Genomic DNA, 19,413 nt, shown 5'->3' on the forward strand with positions numbered 1-19,413 from the left:
GTTTCCAAATTCATAATGAAACCTGAAGATATTTCAACTAAAATGAGTATTTTTTAGAACATCTTTGGATCAAGGTAGCTCAGCCATGGACTCTTATGAGTTAGTGCATGACTTCATGAAGCGATTTCCTTCTTTAGAAATACTGGCTGCAATGCTCTCTGGATATAGATTACTGATCTAACAATGTGCAAAACAATTGGAATTACAAATTCATAATGAAACCTGAAGATATTTCAACTAAAATGAGTATTTTTTAGAACATCTTTGGATCAAGGTAGCTCAGCCATGGACTCTTATGAGTTAGTGCATGACTTCATGAAGCGATTTCCTTCTTTAGAAATACTGGCTGCAATGCTCTCTGGATATAGATTACTGATCTAACAATGTGCAAAACAATTGGAATTACATAGTGAAGCAAGGACAGAGCTACAAACTAACTGTTCTTTTGGTTCTAGAATGACTGTTGTTAGTTATCTCTTATTTTTAAAAATTATCAACATCCATAATTACTGAGAAAAAACCTGGGAAGTCTTACGGTGTGTTAGCCTGAGATTTTGTCACACCTAGGGTTTAGCAGCTTCATTTTTTGCAAGACCAGATAATGTCTCCACCAGCATGGAAGCCACAGCCTTATGTCTATAAAGCAATGTTTGTCTGCTAGGAAGGTGAGAAAAATTTCCTATATGAGTGCCAGAAACAAGAGCACAGCATATGACAAGGAGCAGGGAGCAACAACACAAACCAGTGCAGTAAAGAAGAAAGGAAGGATTATGCTGACCACAAGCAGATGGTCTACACTTGCCTCTTTTATCAGATTCATAAATCTGGGTCCAAAACGCCAGGGTTTGTGTCTGTGGCACTGCAGGGAGCTGACAGTCGTTTGGGAGGCACGTTGGGAGGCCACTGCCACCATGTAAACTGCATCGTACATCAGAGCTGCTTCAGTCTGTGTGGAAAAAATAGAGAGGCTTTCATTAACAGACATCCTGGTGCCTGGTCCATGCTTCACTCTACTGACCAACCTTTACCTGGGCTGCTGTTATGAAAAAGGACACTACTGGGCTCTCCATGGAAACCTGAGGTGGAATAAAATCCATTTTTCCCAGCTTTCAGAGTATTTTCAGGTGAGTATTGTGAAGAAGACTAGAGGAAGAGAGAGGTCAGTGGGTCGAATGCACTGTTAGGTTCTGTGGCATTGAGAGCAGTTTTTAAAAGCCCCAGCTGATAAAGCAGCCCAGGTCCCATCCTCCAGGCATGTCTTAGGGCCTAGCACTGTGCAGTACTCAGACCTCTATCACTTCCTCATGGAAGGAAAGACTCTCAGCACCGCCAGGCATCTTGTCTGAAGCACCACGGAGGTGCTTGAGCCAGTCCCTACCTAGGCTGCAGGTTGGTGTGTCAACATGGCACGGGGGTGTGTGGGAGTGCTATCTGCATGGGGTCCACATGAGCTCCACATCACCACTCTTCTCATAGAACCTGTGGGATTTCTTCCTTCCCCATGGGTTAGCCAGGTTTTCCAGGGAAACCAGTCCCGCTGATCACCTGGTATGTATCCCACTGACCAGGTATCTACTGTCTCTAAGCACCTAGGATGTTGCCTTTTGGCACAAATGTGTGAAGGTTTGGCTTGGCTGAGGTTTGGCTTGGGCTGTTCCCCTGCCACATCTACTGTGCTGTCTTAGAGAGAGATGAACTGTCCTTCTGAGGTGTCTCTTTTGGTGATTAAATTGGACTTCTATATCTAATTTCTTGTTGTCTGTGACAGGGCAGATGGATAAAGCCCTTAGATACTTAAATATTACCAGATAGACTTAGATACTAATATTACTGGATGCCCCTTGTGAATCTGTGTTTCTTTTGAGAACGGGTTTCTTAGTTTAAAAGCATGGCCAGTAAGCCTCAAACTGAGATCACACCCCCTGTCATCCTTTATCACTGGGAAGTTTTAGAAAGATCTCACCTTAACTTGCATTGTGCTTCAGTGCTCTCATGTGTGAGGTGGGAATGGCCATGTCTCACCTAATGCACAGGGAAGCTATACAAACAAAGTAATTACCTGTCTAGTAAAGCTAATGAATAATTAAGCAGGGACCTTTAAGAAAAAGAAGTACTAACTCTGCAGATGAGAAACTGGACTTATTTATAGGAACTACAAAGCTAATCAATTTTATTCTTTCCCATGCAATTCCTTTGGGAAATTAATAGACTTGATTATTTGCCTGTGTCATTTACCTAAGTAAATTACAACAGTATCAGTCTTATCAGCATTGTAGGGTTTTGCTGGCAATCAAATGTATCTGAATATATCAGTTAATTTTCATATACTGCAAATGAGGAACTGCTCTTGATGTGCTAGCCAGGATCTGCCCAAAATAATGGTCTGACAATTGGAGCAAATTGTGAAATCAGAAAACATTGTGAATGGTGAGTCAAGCGGGAGAAGACAATAACAGCCGTTCTCACTGACGAGTGTCTTAAAACAGACAGTAGTTGCAACCACACAAAGAGATTAAGTCTGATTCAAAATGCCTCTAGATCAATGGAAAGATTCCCATCAATGTCAGCAGACTTCAGATCAGTATTTACATTAGATGGGGGCATGTCCATTCGGGACTGGATTTTACTTGCTCCAGCCTGCCTGTGTCCCAGGCCTAGAGATTCAGGAAGGAGATACTTGGTGAAAATGCTTTAGTCCATCTCACTTTGCTCAATGCACCTCACTTTGCTCTCTGTCTGGGACCACTGATGCTTTTTCTCAACAACACGGTGCATCCCATAGTGTTTGCATGTTGGCAGCATCACCAGACTTGGCTGTTTGAATCTTGTGCCTGTGTAACTTGTTACTCATTCCCCCTGCTGTGCAGCAACTGGGAGGTTGTATCACCTCTCTTAGCCTTTTATTTCTCCCCTCACTGTAGTTCAGTTTTAGGGCTTGGGACCGTGTGTTGCAACAGAAGGTCACCTCATTTCCGAAGTAAACCACCTTACCCTTTTATCTGGACTTGTGTGTAAGGAGAAAGGTACTAAGAGTTAGTCCTGGAGCTTGTTTTTCTGATTTTTTGTATGCTACTTAAATCACTGCAAGGAAATCCAAAGATCTCATTAGAACAACTATGCCTCTGTGTGCAATGTAGGCATAAAGTGGGATGTGAACTCAAAACTGTCTTGGTCATGCCCTGCTGACTTTCCACAAGCTGGATAGGGCAAACAACATAGCACGAACCAGAAGGGGGAAATCCTGAATTAACAACAGGATATACAATCCTGATCTCCTTGTGCTGTGCAGCTTGTCACGCAGCCTTATTGTCAAATGAAATACAGCTGTGTTGCAGCTCTCCATCAAACTGAATAAGCAGAACCTGCTATGAATATTTAAATGATCACAGCCAACTAGGAATATGCTTTGCTTGGTGCTCACACTGTTTCAGAGCATCAAGGACACTAAGAGACTATGAAGATGCAAAGAAGAGGGTAAGAGTGAGAGACAAAGGAGAGCTGAAGAGTCTAGTGAGAACTTTGTCTTTCCTAGTGTTACTGGGTGATTCGTGTGTGAATTCCCATCAAGAGTTCCCAGGGACAACTTTCCTGCCTGCTTTGTGTATGAGTGAGCACAATGACACTGCCCAAACAAGCAATAATGTTTCAAAATGCTAGAGATAACACACATAATGCATTTCTCTTTAGGATGTTAAGATATTTCACACTTTTCCCTGCAATCATCTGCAATAAAGTCTATTTCATATCACTTTGAGCTCCACTCAGTACATCAGATATGTAATCTTATATTGCAAAAAGATGCCAACCCTTCACCCTGTAAAACTGAATGGAGTCATGCCATCTATGTCATTGTTCGTATCCTTTCCTTGATCTTGAGGGAGTGGTAGGGAGGAAATCCTAATTTCCTGGCTTGATGACATCTTTCTTCTATCTTTAAATTATGTCTTAAAAGCCACAGTTTCCGAAGAGATGGAAATGAAGGGAAAGGGCAATTTACCCACTTGGAAATGCTATTCCCTGTCCATATGCATATCTTTCCCTGCAGGTTATAAATTGTACACCTGCTCTGAAAGTTTTTATTTCCTTTAATGTTCTTCACTCCAAGAAGAACATTAGGAGAGAAATGAGGCATCAGCAGTATATATGTTTGACAAGAATAAGGTGAGTGATATCATCTGGACAGCACCATGATGGAGAATTGTCACTCATTTCTAGAGCTGTCTGGGAGTGGTTTGTCACAGATGAGTACAACAGTGGCTCGCAAGGCAAATGCACCTGTGTGTAGAAGCAAGTAAAAGGCTGCCTGTTCTGGGGATGCTATGAAACACAGCAGCAGTGGGCTCAGCTCACATCTGCTAGGACAGCACTGCAGGAGACACCCCATATCACCATGGCTGCTCGCTTACTGTCATCGTGCCATCGAGAAGCCCAGTCTCTGGTTTGGGTGGTGCCTGCAGACGCTCCATCGACCACTTCTCGATGACTGACGAAACGTGAGGGCTCTCAACGTTGAGCAGGCGAAACCCTGTCATATTGACTCCACTGTACCTGTAGGGCTCCAGGTCTAACGCGAAGAGATCCTAAAGCAAACAAAACAGGACGTAGTATTTTTATACTAAAATGCTCAGGTAGTACCAACAGGCCCAAATTGAATTTGATTTTCAATCCAAAGCCCAAGTGCTGTTTTTTCTCCCTTCAAAGCCTAGTCACGACCACTTCAGTTTGAAACCTGAATAAACCCAAGCTGAGTGAAATGGATGACAAACCACATATCTGCTTTTTGGAATGTAAAAATCAGTGCCCCACAACACTATTTTGCAACCAACCTGCACAGCAGTATCTAATTCTAATTTATAGCAGTCCCCCAACAGTGTAACAGCTCCAACAAAGCACCGTGAGGAATTAACTGGGCAATGTCAAGCTTATTTCTCAGCTTGCGGAAGGAAAATTCCAAGTGATGTCGAGAACAATACACATTCACCATTTATGAATACCATTTTTCTCCTGCCTTGCCTCCTCCAGGTGACTTGCTGCCAGGATGGCTAATGGACATGTCAGGCCAGTGCACACTAACTCCGTGTGCTCCAGTGCTCAGTGTTTACAGGGCAGGAAAACAATGGGCAATCAAAGTGATATAACTGTGTGGCACTCTCCACAGCTGTATTTATCAAGCAGTGGAAATATGATAACCGCTTCTCAATGCCTCAAGGTTGCTTTTCACAACAGCTTTTTGCTGATCCCAGCAGGCCAGTAAAATGACAAAGGAGTTGCTCATGGTTTACTCCCAACAAACCCTCAACATTTTCTATACCACAACACTGAGATACCACCACCACTCCTGACTGCTTGTTCTGATATGTGGTCTGTACTATCTCCTGCATATTCTTATTGGTTACCTCTTCATGTTAGATTCTTTATTGTAGAAAATTGTCGTTTTCACAGTAAATCCTAAATGTTCGCATTTTCCTTGATGCTAAAATGGCCTCAAAGAGAACTATTTCAAGCTACTACAAGTTTCAAACAGCTAGAGTATCTCTTCTGACTAATGAATTCATTATTGGATTCATAATGATTTTTCACTTCCATATGAAATTTTATTTGGAAAGGAAATAAAGAATAAACTGATGTGCACGATCTAATCCAGCCCTCTAGGACTGTTCAAGCAACATCAGCTCTTTGCTGTCTTTCTAGTCTACAATGCAAATGAACCTGAAGCATAAATTGAGTCATATTTATACACAGTTAAAATAAGTTAAAATATAGGAAAAAATTGCTGAAATAAGTATTTAGAGATTTGTACCATTTAAAAAAAAATTAGGGGTTTACTTTTAGTATAAAATTTCCCAATGTGATTTTGTGTTTTTAAAATTAAATTAGACATTTTAGCAATGAACCACGTCACCCACAGTGCAAAGTCATTCATTCATTGCTTTAACTCCTATCCACTTGTACTGATGGCCCCTCCTTAATCACAATACTGCAATTAATTTTCATTGTGTTAAAATGTTATCCATCCCCATAGATACAGCCAAATATCCTCCTTACCTTACAAAACCATAGATACAGCCAAATATCCTCCTTACAAAATTGTGGGTCCTGATACTAAGGAGTGTTAGTACTCATTCTCCAAGGGTTTCCTTGAACAATGGCAACAATGATCAAGAAAAAGGGGAAATTTTTTATTGTCTTTTCTGCACCAGAGAAAGTTCACTCTGAAATCTTTAGTGTTCCTTACCAGTGTTGTAAAAAAGTAGTGGTAGTATTCAGTCATCATTCCCATGGAGAGATTGTGGGTCCTGATACTAAGGAGTGTTAGTACTCATTCTCCAAGGGTTTCCTTGAACAATGGCAACAATGATCAAGAAAAAGGGGAAATTTTTTATTGTCTTTTCTGCACCAGAGAAAGTTCACTCTGAAATCTTTAGTGTTCCTTACCAGTGTTGTAAAAAAGTAGTGGTAGTATTCAGTCATCATTCCCATGGAGAGAATCTGTTGAAAGAGATTGAAAGGTGAATGTACTTCACTCTGAAGAGCTTTCAGTGTGCTGCACTGCCTTTTGAAAAGCAAGGGTTAATCTGGAACAACACATCACAGATCATAAAAATTTGATTGCAATAAACCCCACATTTTTCTTCAGGACCAAAACACATCCTGTTGTATTTAAATGGTGTTTTTATCACCTCTGCTCAGGAAGAGATTTAAGATTGCAAAACTTCTAGGACAAGAAAAATTACTAGAGATAACAAGAAGCTGATTTTTAAAAAGAGAAATCCTTTGGTCTGCAGTTTAGAAGTGTTAAAAGGAATTTACCAGCAGACAACACAATTTGTAGGGAAAGTTTTTGTATCTTGCAGTTGCCATGTGAGAACAAGACATTGGTGAGTGCTCAGGGAAGTAAACAAGCAAAACAAAAAGGCAATAGCTTCTCTAACTGCCTTTTGTTCCACCTGGGGAATGCAGGTCTGCAGGAGGTTGTCAAAACTACTGGCAAGAAAGAATTTCTGATGTGGATTAATTTTCCAGAGTCTAACCTTCTGAAGGTCTGCAGGGTAAGGGTGGCATTTAAATACATACTGACCATCCACCTCAGGTGCAGGAGGAAAAAGCTTTCCTTCCTAGCCCATGTGTTGCAGAAAACTTCGAGAGGGATGTGTTTTTTCCCCTCAGTCCCTCTCCAAAAATCCCTAGGAATGCTTACATAAAACATACCTGATAGGGTGTGTGTAACAGGATGCTCTACAGCTTCACCCCAGCTTCCCCTACACTTGTCCCATCTACACACACCAGTACCATGATGCAAGCATTTTGCCCTCTCTGGGATCTTGTGAAGAGGAGGAGGAATTATATATACAAGCTGGGAAACTACTGAAGAAATCATGATCACGACACTAACACAAACAGAGGTTAAATGTTATTCAGCCTTGATCACAGCCGGGTAAGTATCTGCTATAATACTATTTCAGGACACTTTTAGCAGTACCTGAATAGCTGTTTGAAAGACAGGAGAAAACAGTGTGATTTGGCTTGCCAAAATTCTCATTCATGGCAAAAGCCTATGAAAATTAGTTGAGTGACTGTGTATCTCAATTCCCCACACATGCCACACAAACAAAAACCCACAAACCAACAAACAAAACCCTGCCCAAACCACCAAAACAAGCAAACAAACAAACCCCACAAAAAAACCACCCTGAACTGTCTAAGCTGCAGTAGATAATAAAAACAGCTCAGTGTTAATGGCAAACAACGGATATATTTCCAGCCACTAAAAGTCAAGCCAGAAAGCAAGTATTTTATTGAAATGCCCCACTGAATTTACACATCAAAATTGCCTTTTTTATTTCTGATTTTATTAATCCTCTTCTGTTTCCTAGACTTATTTCCTGCAGAAACAAAAAAATTAGCAATCCTGGAGGCTGATATTCCTTCATCATGTATGCACAGATAATGGTACATGGTAGCATCCGTGGAAACTTCTGTGTGCTGTGTTTCCCACCTGACCTGGCTGGAGTCAGATTTCTGTGTTTAAGGTCTCTTCTAGGGGAAGGAGGTGCCAATTTTATGGGATTTTTATGATGCAGGTCTCCTTTGAGTTGAAACTGTATTGAAATAGCCCAGTTGTTTCATATGGGGCACAAAACAGCTGCCAGGATAAAGAAATGAGGTCTGAGTCCTGGTGACCTCTGTATACCTAAATCTGTTTGGTCCTCTACAGGAACTTTGCATGGAGGTACATTAGTATGGAAGCAAGCTCATACTATTAAGTGTAAATGGGTTACAAATTCTCAGATTTAAATTATTGATTCCTCACAGCTTTGATTCTAGCTTGAGAGAGAAGAACTGACAAGCCACTGCACTTCTGTTACCAGAAGATATAAACTGCAATTTGCCTGCATAGGAATAGTAAAACAATGGAAAACCAGGACAGTGCTACAGCATATCATGTCTTAAAATATGAATTTACATTAAGTAGACAGATACATTTATTAGAATAATTATAAAGTGTGCAGCCTGGAAGTTTGGGAAGCATTACCTAGCTCTTGCTGCTGCAGCTACACTAGAGAAAATGAGCCCAGCAGCCCAGAAGAGTGAAAAGAAGGCAATATGTATATATATATAGCTGCCCACGAGAATCCAGAAGAATTCATTACACATTCCTATTTAAATAACTTTGCATGTAATTATTTAAATAATTATGCACCTGATACAAATGTCCTATTTAAATAATAATAGGTTTTACTTACTGTGGAGCTCACATGAATGTAAACTAGTGAAACCAACCTAAAATATTCTCTTTATAGAACTCCTACCCATCCTTCCCTGTATATAATTTGTTCTTCAGCCAAACTCAGATATGGTTGGACTATGGATTTATATTATGACATATAAGATAAAGAGATTTCCATCTCTACTTATCCACTTCAGATCAGAACCTCGGGCCTTGTCTTTTGCAGGTGTGTTCTTTTAGCTGTGAGTTGTGAACTGCTATGTGAAGCTGAAAAAGTATCAGTGGTCAAATTATATATGGCAAGCTGACAGAAACTAGATAAAAACATTCTCTCATGTCTGAAAATCTCTTTGGATGCCTTGTTCCTGGTTTGTACCATATCCCAGCTCCAACTTGCATTTGTTCAGCTTATAAAAAGATTCCCTGCCTCATTTAGAGCTAGTGTCAGTCTTTCTTCAAGGTGGGCTGGAACCAGAATGATGGTGAAGCTTCTTAGTGGGAACTGCATCAAATACTTTGCTTTCACTTTGAATTTTCCTCACTTATGCTATTATTTAATTTCGTGACCACTAAATGAATGTCTTTCATTATCCAGTTAGTTAGTACCATCACTGTTTTCCAAGATCAGCAAGATCTGCCATAATGAATAAAAGTCCCTCTGCCTCCTCAGCGCTCCAAAGTCCAATATAGAAGGTTTGTATTGTACATTCCCCTGGACTTTATGAAGACAGTTTTATTTGAACATGACTTAGCTCACTGGAAGTCTGCACCCATCTCAGCAGTCCAGATGGAGTGGTGTAGAGTTCCTCTAACATGGACATGAGCCATGTCAAAAAACAAGATATATTCTGCAAGCACTTCACTAGTATTGGAGTCCAGCTGGAAGCAAGTACCATAGCAATACAGCAGGATAAATCACATACTCACAGAATATTCTGAGCTGGAAGGGATCCACAAGGATCATTGAGTCCAGCTCTTGGCCCTGCACAGGACAACCCCAAGAATCCTACCACGTGCCTGAGAGTGTTGTCCAAATGCTCCTTGAGCTCTGTCAGGCTTGGGACCATGATCACTGCCCTGGGGAGTTGTTCCAGCACCCCAACACCTCTGGGGGAAGAACCTTTTTCTAATATCCAACCCAAACCTCTCCTCACACAACTTCAGGCCATTCCCTCGGATCCTATCACTGGTTGCTAAAGAGATCAGTGCCTGCACTCTGCTTCCTGCCATGAGGAAATTGCATACAGCAATGTGTGAGACCAGGGTCCCAGTTAGCTACGATTGGCTCCTTCTGCTTTTCGAATTGATCTCAGGGTTCTAGGGCAGCTGCATCACCTTCCAGACTCCAGCATGGCCATCACCTCGGACTGAAAGCATGCTTTTGGTTTGGAAGTCTGCTTTTGTTTGCACCACACAGTGAGTCTTCCAAGGAAGCAAAGAACAACTACACGTGCAAGACGTAGCATGGGTGGCACTGCACCGGGTTTATGTAACTCACCATCTGACACCATTCAGCAGTAACCAGGTGGTCAGAAGAGAATGTGGCTCTGCTAACAACTCCATTATAAAATCAGTAAGAGAGAGGAGAACCAGTGAGGTGAGTGTGTCTGTGCTTCTCACCATTTGGGGGGATCTGCCACCAGTATTTCTCCCATGGAAGTGAGAACAGAACTAATCCTGTCTTTTCTTAGTAAAGAGTTTTTCAGCCTACCTGCCAAATTACTAGCAGGAGCAGACTCAGGAGGTTAACTTCTATATTCCCACATTTATTATTGTACCAGGAATGCACACCATGATGACACTTAGTTTTCATACTTCTGTAGGAACTGAATTAATTATATTTTTCACTGTCTGTCACATAGTGAAAGTGAACATAGAAGTCTTTACAGAATGCCCTGTGAGTGTCCTAAACACCATTAAACATACAGTACACTTCCTAAAATTTATTTTAGGGGTGTGAACTAAGGAGTAGATACTTTAAGGTTAGCAGGAACATAATTTATGAGAGATGAGTTGGTCTAGCAGTAAAATCTAGGTCAATTCTTGGTGTGTTAGAAGAAATTGAAGGTTAACCATAACAACCTAACCTCTTCAATTAAGTTCCTCATACGAAGAGGCAATATCGGACTAAATGCTGTGGGTGCAGGATATATTGGAAGATTTGTGCATAAAAAAGATGGCAATATGCAACAGCTAGATTTAATTTACTTGGGGACTGCTTACCTAATCTATACAGAGCACCAAACCTCTGTCCACCAAGTATTTCAGATAAAAGTTGTAACTAACATGTTTTTCCTGAAGAAAGTGTTTCCATCTTCCATGTGTAAGGGACTCAGTCTTGCTGATAGGCAAGTTTGGAGGGTGCCTTATCACCTCACAGTCTTTCAGATATATCTCCTTTAAGGTTTGGGAAGGAGAGAGATGTGAGGCACCCTCAGAGCAGAGTGGGACAGGCAATGCTGAAGTCAAGCAGGGAGGTTCCTACAGAGCTTAAGCAGATCCTGAGAAACCAGAGCTACTCTCAGCCCCTGCTTTTGGCATCTAATTCTCTACCATATCTTGCTCCTTGTGACATGATTTTTTCAGCCTTCATGAGCTTTTAAAGCTCCAGCAGAAGTAGATGATGGAAGTGACAGACCAGGTGCAACTTCTTCCATCAGCTCAGCTGGTGTGGTACATCTTGTTTGAAAATCTTGCTGGCATAACCTCTGGTCATGCGAAGTTACTGACCCTTATGAGGGAATACAGAGAGAAAATTCAAAGGGACTATTTGAAATGGCAGCAATTAATAACCACAATTTCCTCTTGCTCCTTCCAGATCTGGGTGAGGAGAGAGCCAGGTCTCATTAAGCTGGTCGGGGACTGTGAAAGCCTTGGCTCTCTGCAGCATGTCAGAGAAGGAGAAATGTGTGAGTTTAGGGAATAGGTTATTCAGCTGAGTGCAGGCTTTGTATTTTGTTTAAATTAGGTTATTGATTTGCCTGTTCTTGTTGTGCACAAGAAGTGTGGCGCCATGGTGTTTTAGTTGAAGCTATAAATAAGCAAAAGTAAGTCTCTTTTAAGAGAATAAATCTGTCTTGTGAGCTGTTTTGTAAACCAAAGGCTGAAAGAGGTGAGTGAAGCCACCTCCTGTGTCCCACAGCCCAGTAATGTGGCTGGGTCAGGTGGTTCCACACTCCCAAACACAGCTCCATGTCCTGGCTCTTTCAGCACAAAAAATGACTTCCACATGAATTCAGAGCCCTCCATGCCTTTACATTTCACAGCTGCCTTTGACAGTGAGGAACTTCAACACCTGAGTTATTGCTGACAGCATCTATATTCAGCCACAGAACTATCTCATATAAAAGTTATTTGCCCTTTCTTTCTAGGCTATATTTATGTTGTTTCCTTTCCCACAGCTCTGATCCACAGGTGTACCTCTCTTAATTTTCCTGTTTTCTCCCACACAGTCATTCACCATCCTTCTCCGAGTTCTTAAGGCACTGGAGAGCATTATCTGTATCTGCAGCCTGTCAGTTGTCTCTCTGATCCGTATCCCACACAAACTGTTCTGCTGTTTTGTCCTGTTTTAGTGCATTTTTAGAACTCCCTCCTCTTCTTTTGACAGTAAGGTTTTGCTTTCTGGTGTTTTTTTTCATACTCAGCCTGGTATATTTGAGGTTTTGTGTCTCCTGCAGTGTGCCAGACATCTGTACTTTCTCTTACAAGTCCTTAGAAATTTGTGTTGTCAGTTTAGCTCTTCCCTTGCAAATCTCATTTTGGAGCAGGTTGTCACGTTTTAATGCTTTTGGAGAGCCCTCCAGGGAGAAGAGTGAGGGGACAGCAGCTCTCCTGTCCACCCTCCTGCCTGGATAATGCTGCTTGCTACAGTGTGCTCCCCATCACATGAGAGAGCAGTTGTGCTATTGCACACCCTACCTTTGCTCTTCCCTCACATTTCCAATATCAGACCTGCATCTGGCCTTCCTGTAGCTTAAATATATAACCCACACTGAGAAAATTCTAAAATTTAGTACAGGCCAGCTTTCCTGACAGCAGTAAATCTCATCCTACCAGCTCATGGGAACTTGTGTGCTGCTCTGTGTTGCATCTGATTTAAGACACCATCCTGCAAGTCTGCATTCTCAGGACCAAAATTCTCTAGCCTGGAGAGGATGGTTTCAGGCTCCACAAGCTAGTGCAGAAAGTTGCCTTACTTACTTTGACACAGAGAGCTACTCTGCATAAACTAAATATTTCAGTAAAACATTCTGGGGTGGGTTTTAACCTTTATGGGACAGCCCATGTCTGTGCCTTTAGTCAGTGAAAACTCTGCCAGTCTCCTGGGATCAGTGTTTCCTATCAGACAGAGTAAAAACAACCCCTTATACCTACAGCTGCAGCAAAAAGGGAAATGGCATTCACAGTGCATTGCTGGCTTGCAAATATTGCCTGCAGGTCAACGCATTACAGGAGCCAATGCTTTAGACTTTGATTGTCTAGAAATATATAGCCAGTGACAACAGTAAATTCTAATTTACACCACTCTGTGTGTGCTCCTGGCAATGTCCCAGCCCATCAACATCAGGCTCTGTGGTATTTGTCCTTGCCTTGTGTGGCTGCCCAAGTGTGTTGCACACTCAGGTCAGGGCTGTGTCAGCCCTCACACAACAGCCTCTCTTCCTGTTCTAAAGTACATGTTTTTCTTCTGATTCTGCCTCTGTTCCATCTTGCTATGTATCAGAGTTTGAAATATAATGAGGTAGTACCAGCAGACTGAATCCTGCTTGTCACAGGCATGTGAATGCAGAGTTATGTTTGTTTGCAGTGGGTTAATTCTCTGTTGTTCCTGCAGTCAGCATTGAGCCTGACCTGAAACCTCTGTGGCGGCAACAGCTCGGTGCTCCAAAATGAGCCCTTTAATTTTCTTTTATAGGAAAGAAATAAAAACTGTATTGATTAAACCAGGACAAGCTAAGTGCGATGATTTGCCTAGTCAAGCAGAACCCAAAGTACTAAAAAGAAATGCGTATTTCCTTCTGTGGGATATCTATGGGCTTCTCTTTGGACATCAACCTGCCACTGGTCCTTCTGGCTCTGTGAAGCCTTGTGGAGTGCTCAGGTGCTGCTGCATATTCTGTAACAACTTCTGCCCTTGGTATTAACAAGCCTATGGCCTAGCCAGTGAGTGCATTCAGTTTCAGGGCATCCCAGAAAATGAAAGCCAGAGGGACCAACAGCTTTTGGGATACAAAATGCATGTTGTGCTTTCCCACCCCCTCCCCCTTACCTGCTTGAGGATTTCTGCTGCTGTTTCATGTGAGCAATCAAATATGACATAGAACTCCTTGCCCTTCTTCATCTCCTTGAGCAGAGGCCTGGCATCTTTATTCCCAGAGGGCAGTTGGCGGATTTTGATTTTAATGTTGTATCTTGAAGGGGCTTTGATGAGCTCCTGCAGGCGAATTAGACCTGAAAAATGATATGAATTATACAACTCACCATCCTCTGCAAAGAGTATTTATTCTCACTTTAAACAGGGTCTCTTACCAGTCTCAACATATTTCACATTCCCTAAGGATAGTTGTTAGCTCCGTATTTGCTCCTAACTAATGTTATTAAAGGTTTTCGTTTTCATGTTTATACTTTGCTTCAACATCTAAATATTTTGAAAGGTATTTTCAGTTGGTTGACTATAGGATATGTTTGTGTTGCTGTTTTACAATATAAACACATTGTAATATGTTTATATCAGTACAGTTAATTGCAAAAAGCACATAATGCTTCTTCCTTGGCAGCTAATTATTATTCCAATATCGAACAACAAGAACATAGAATTGAAGAAACCTTCTTTGAACTTGCCTGGCTGATGTCACAGAATTACAGACTGGGTCAGGCTGGAAGGGACCACAGTGGGCCATCTGGTACAACCTCTGTGCTCAGACAGGACCATCCCAAAGCACATGGCACAGGATTGTATCCAGACAGTTCTGGACTATCTCCAGTGAGGATACTTCATATCCTCTCTGGGCAATCTGTTCCAGTGCTTGGTCACTGCACAGGAAAGAAGTTCTTCCTCATGTCAAGCATGAGCAGATGAGGGAAGATGGAGGGAGAAAGGTGTTGAGTAGGCAGCACCTCCACTGTGGCTCACTTAGAAGTCAGTGGTGAGCCTGTGTGGCACTTACCAATAACTAGTCTTAATAGCCATCCCTGTGGCTGTGATTGTCCCCATTCCAGAATACATTGCACAGGATTGTAACAGTTCTGGACTATCTCCAGTGAGGATACTTCATATCCTCTCTGGGCAATCTGTTCCAGTGCTTGGTCACTGCACAGGAAAGAAGTTCTTCCTCATGTCAAGCATGAGCAGATGAGGGAAGATGGAGGGAGAAAGGTGTTGAGTAGGCAGCACCTCCACTGTGGCTCACTTAGAAGTCAGTGGTGAGCCTGTGTGGCACTTACCAATAACTAGTCTTAATAGCCAATACTTCATATCCTCTCTGGGCAATCTGTTCCAGTGCTTGGTCACTGCACAGGAAAGAAGTTCTTCCTCATGTCAAGCATGAGCAGATGAGGGAAGATGGAGGGAGAAAGGTGTTGAGTAGGCAGCACCTCCACTGTGGCTCACTTAGAAGTCAGTGGTGAGCCTGTGTGGCACTTACCAATAACTAGTCTTAATAGCCATCCCTGTGGCTGTGATTGTCCCCATTCCAGAATACATTGCAATACTCCAGAGGAGGGGCCTGAAATTTTTCTAATCATCAGTTTAGCCATCACCACAAAGCCTGAAGGCACAGTGACTTGTCACTCAGAAAGTGTGAGAAAGAACCCAAATATTTTGAGATGCAGGTCCATTCCTGTAGATCAGGAACATGATTTCTTAGACTCTGACTTCAGCTGGCACAGATTTACATGCCTTATTTGAAGTCAGTGGAGCTCAACCAGTTGAAGATTTGTCCAAGTGTTTAAACACAGTGCAATTCTACCAGCTAATTCAGCACTCCTATGTAATTTGTACTGCCTCCAAAACCTAAGGATGATAGTTAAGAGTTCTTTGAGGTGTGTGATTACAGTCTCTTTCTCATTATCCATGAATGCAATTTACCCACAAAAAATCCGTGATCTCCTGCTGAGTTAAAGTAAAAGGCTGCCTTGAAAATATGCAGAGAGAGAGAGAGAGAGAATACAGGCAAGAAGCACTTCTTGAACAAAAAGCAAACAAATCATTAAAATGGAAAAAAACTCTCCTGCTGGGAGTGAGGATAATATTTGTCTTGAGCATGAATGTCCTTGGTTGAATGGTCCAGTGGTACATATAAAGGCAAAACATCCCTATTTCTTCTGAGGTTAGCCAGGGATCACTGCGTGAAGGACTGTTGGCTTTCACTCAAGTACTGGCAATGTGTTTTGAACAAACTAATCTCTCTCTCTGCCTGCAGTGCTGGGTCTGTTCTTTGCAGGTTTTCAAGTATCAACAATCAATATAGAATATTAAGCATTATGAGCATTCAAATGTAAATTGCTGCACGAGCTGGGAAATGGGAGTGTGGCTGCAAGCCAGCCTGGGTAAATATCAAACAATTTGAGCTCATTATTATGAGAATGGGGCACATGCTTCCAACTCTGACTAACAAGTAGAGCAGTTTATGTAATCTGGCTGTAAAACTGCAGCTTGGTTGTACCGAGTGTTCAGTACTTGACTAGAGTGTCTTGGCCATCAGAATGAGGGGCAATTCCAAGAGGAAAACAGGTTTGGGTGGAAGAATCCAGCATGCAGAGAAACTTGTCTCTTATCCACAGCCTCAGACTGAGCACTGCTGTTTTATAGTATCATAGTATGTTAAGGGGTTGGAATGGACCTTAGAGATCGTCTAGTCCCAACTCCCTGCCCTGGGCAGGGACACCTCCCACCAGAGCAGGTTGCTCAAGGCTTCATCCAACCTGGCTTTGAACATTGCCAGGGTTGGGGCATCCACTGCCTTCCTGGGCAACCTGTGCCAGTGTCCCACTGTCCCACCACCCTCACAGTCAAGAACTTCTTCCTAATATCTAACCTAAATTTCCCCTCTTTCAATTTATACCCATTACTCCTTATCCTATCAAGGACAAGGAGTATAGTTTCTCTTTCCAGCAACACAAAGCACTTAAGTGGATGTGCGGTGAAGAGAAAAAGAAAAGGATTTGCCAACCAATGTCCATCTCCTTTTAGGGAAAAGAAACTACTGTGCGCCTTAAAATACCTACTTTGGTCACATCAGACTTAGACCTTGCACTTCCCAACACTTCCTACTGCCACATGAAGTGAAAATAAAGCCTAGGTTTGGTGTACTGAAGAAATCAAAGAAGCAGTGAAAAGAACTGCAGGGTTTTTTTTTTGGAGGACCAGGCAAAAGCCTGAATTAGCTGACTGCCAGCATAATTAACAGCACAGTGGCATAACCTTCAGTGCTCTCCTTCCCCTTCCTCCTGCTCAACAAATCCAAACCCTTGGACATGATACCACCAAGCCTGGATTCAGGACAGATCTTAAATGTGAAGTGCTCAGTCTGGTTCCTGGGGAGAGTGGGGAAGGTCTGGGCAAGTGTAGTGCTTAGGACACTTACTATTGAGAGGAAAGGTTCAATTTAGGGCTTCAAAACAAAATCAATAATGATGCAAACCAGGTATGTTTCCCTAACTTTCTTGGCCTACTCTGTATTCTTCTGCTTTTAACCCCTACAGCTAAACATTTTCCCCCTTTTCCTTTGGAAACACAGTTGGGAATTTTCTGTATTGTCAAGGAAGTATCTTGTGGTCTCTAACCTTGATGGATGCAGTACGCTTTGGGGTTGTATTTTCAACTTCAGCCAGTGCCTTGATTGAGAGAAACAGTTTGCTCTGACACTTCAGTTAAGCATTAAAGTATGTACAAATCTCTGATTATTTCATATAATTTCATGATGTCTAGAGTGTCTGCAAGTTGTATATAATGTATTTAGTGGGAGCTTAAACATGCCTAACATAAACATGATGTTCCAACAGGCAACTAATCATCATGTTGGCAGAAAGTGTGGTAGAGTGTATCAGTTCCTACCAAAAAGTGCTCATTTTTTTTAGAAAACTGTCTTAGGGTTAGCAAAGTTAGACATCTCTTGTAACCAAGAGTTCAAAGAAAGCAAATTCAGTGATAACTCAAATTCTGCTTGTACAAACTAATTGAACTGATATGATGAAAAGGTTTGGTTCCCCTGAGCCTTAAACGAATGCTGGGAGAGCAAGCAAACAAGTGAGGAAAGTCAGGCATTTCTACAGAAGCTCAGGAATTTGAGGTAGTTGCCCTTCTCTGCACCTGGGAGATTGAAATTATTGAGTTCAGGGAAAATAGATCAAAAGCAGAGTCAACCTTGCCCTCGAGGCAGTGTTATTTCTCCTGTTTGAGTTGTTGATATAAGTGAGACAAAGTCATGTATCTGTTACAGATCAATGTGCCAAATAACAAAGTGCAAAAGTGGGATATTGGGAGGGACCTATTACAAACCACTAAATTAAGCCAGAGAACAGGATGTCTCCAAACCATAATTTTTGGTACCTAAGTTTGGGAAATGCATCCTCAATATTTCATGCAGTCTCTTGCAAGCCCTAGTTAGGACAGGAGACAATTTTTTTGCCTTACACAAAGTCATCGCACTTGATAGAAACTAACTCTTTTTTAACACCTTGATAAAAAATGAAGAGGAATTAATAATAAGAGTGAAGGTTGATTGTGGCCTGGAGACTCTTAACATAATGTGGATTATGCTTAATATGCAAAAAAAGGAGCACAGTGTCAACTTGAAAAACAAAGATATTTGCTTAGGAGCCTTACTTTTCCCTAGCATTGGAAAATTTATGGGCATTAATGAGTAGGATGAGAATCTGAGGAAACCTATGAGACATTTAAATAAATATTTACTCTATAGCCAGAAACCATTAATTTACTATCAAGAAAGATGGCTTTGGCCAAAAGAACATCTTTCAACAGCACGGTAAGGACAGCAATTAGAAATGAAAATCAGCTGTAGTGTGCTTTATTGTTATTATACATATTGAAGTCTAAGAGATAAGAGTATCAAAATCTGATCAGCTCAATTCACAACACATAAAGAAATTTTCCAAATGTATTTTAGGAGCTAACTGCTGTAGGTCCCTTTGGAGGAGATAGTAAAGCTGTTTAACACGGTGCATTTGGCACAACGTAACATGAGATTAGATAAGAAGGAGGTGGGGTAAATAGTTCCTATTCCAAATGCAGATTTTAGCACTATGAGTAGCAGGTTTTCTATACCTGCTTATGTAAAATTTGCTTATTGACAATCCTATAGAGTGCACTCAGTAGATTATGAGCACTCAGCAACTGATGTGATAAATATTGGAATCATGGATGAATTCTAAGAGACTGGAAAAAAGTGCTAATATTTTGTCAGTATCAGAGAGGGGAGTGTATGAGGTAATAGAACAGTTTACCCCAGCAAAAGCACTGGACTAGCTAAGAGTAAAGCTGATCTGGTGGTAAAACCATGAAGAATGAAAACCTGGATTACAAATTCTGTGGATATGTAGCTTGCTGGATGTAGAGCACTTGCCCTCACGATGTGTCTGCCTTCATAGATCATACAACCTGCTCATGAAAAATGGGGGACTATAAAATAATAATCTGCCAGATCTCAAAAAGCAGATGACAG

At 41.6% G+C, this 19,413-nt stretch overlaps 1 protein-coding gene across 1 annotated transcript in view; it reads right to left on the bottom strand.

Annotated features, from left to right (window-relative positions):
• Positions 1-19,413, bottom strand: part of GRIK1 (glutamate receptor, ionotropic, kainate 1) — a gene marked incomplete at its 5' end in the record, with an annotated part of 72,931 nt that overhangs the window by 48,684 nt on the left and 4,834 nt on the right. The window contains 4 exons of the mRNA XM_009083444.1: positions 803-946; positions 4,407-4,580; positions 6,436-6,489; positions 14,001-14,182. Of these exons, the coding sequence (XP_009081692.1) occupies positions 803-946; positions 4,407-4,580; positions 6,436-6,489; positions 14,001-14,182 (554 nt within the window). The remainder of the gene's footprint in view (positions 1-802; positions 947-4,406; positions 4,581-6,435; positions 6,490-14,000; positions 14,183-19,413) is intronic.

Source organism: Acanthisitta chloris, unplaced genomic scaffold, assembly GCF_000695815.1.
Source record: "Acanthisitta chloris isolate BGI_N310 unplaced genomic scaffold, ASM69581v1 scaffold8331, whole genome shotgun sequence".
Taxonomy (NCBI): domain Eukaryota; kingdom Metazoa; phylum Chordata; class Aves; order Passeriformes; family Acanthisittidae; genus Acanthisitta; species Acanthisitta chloris.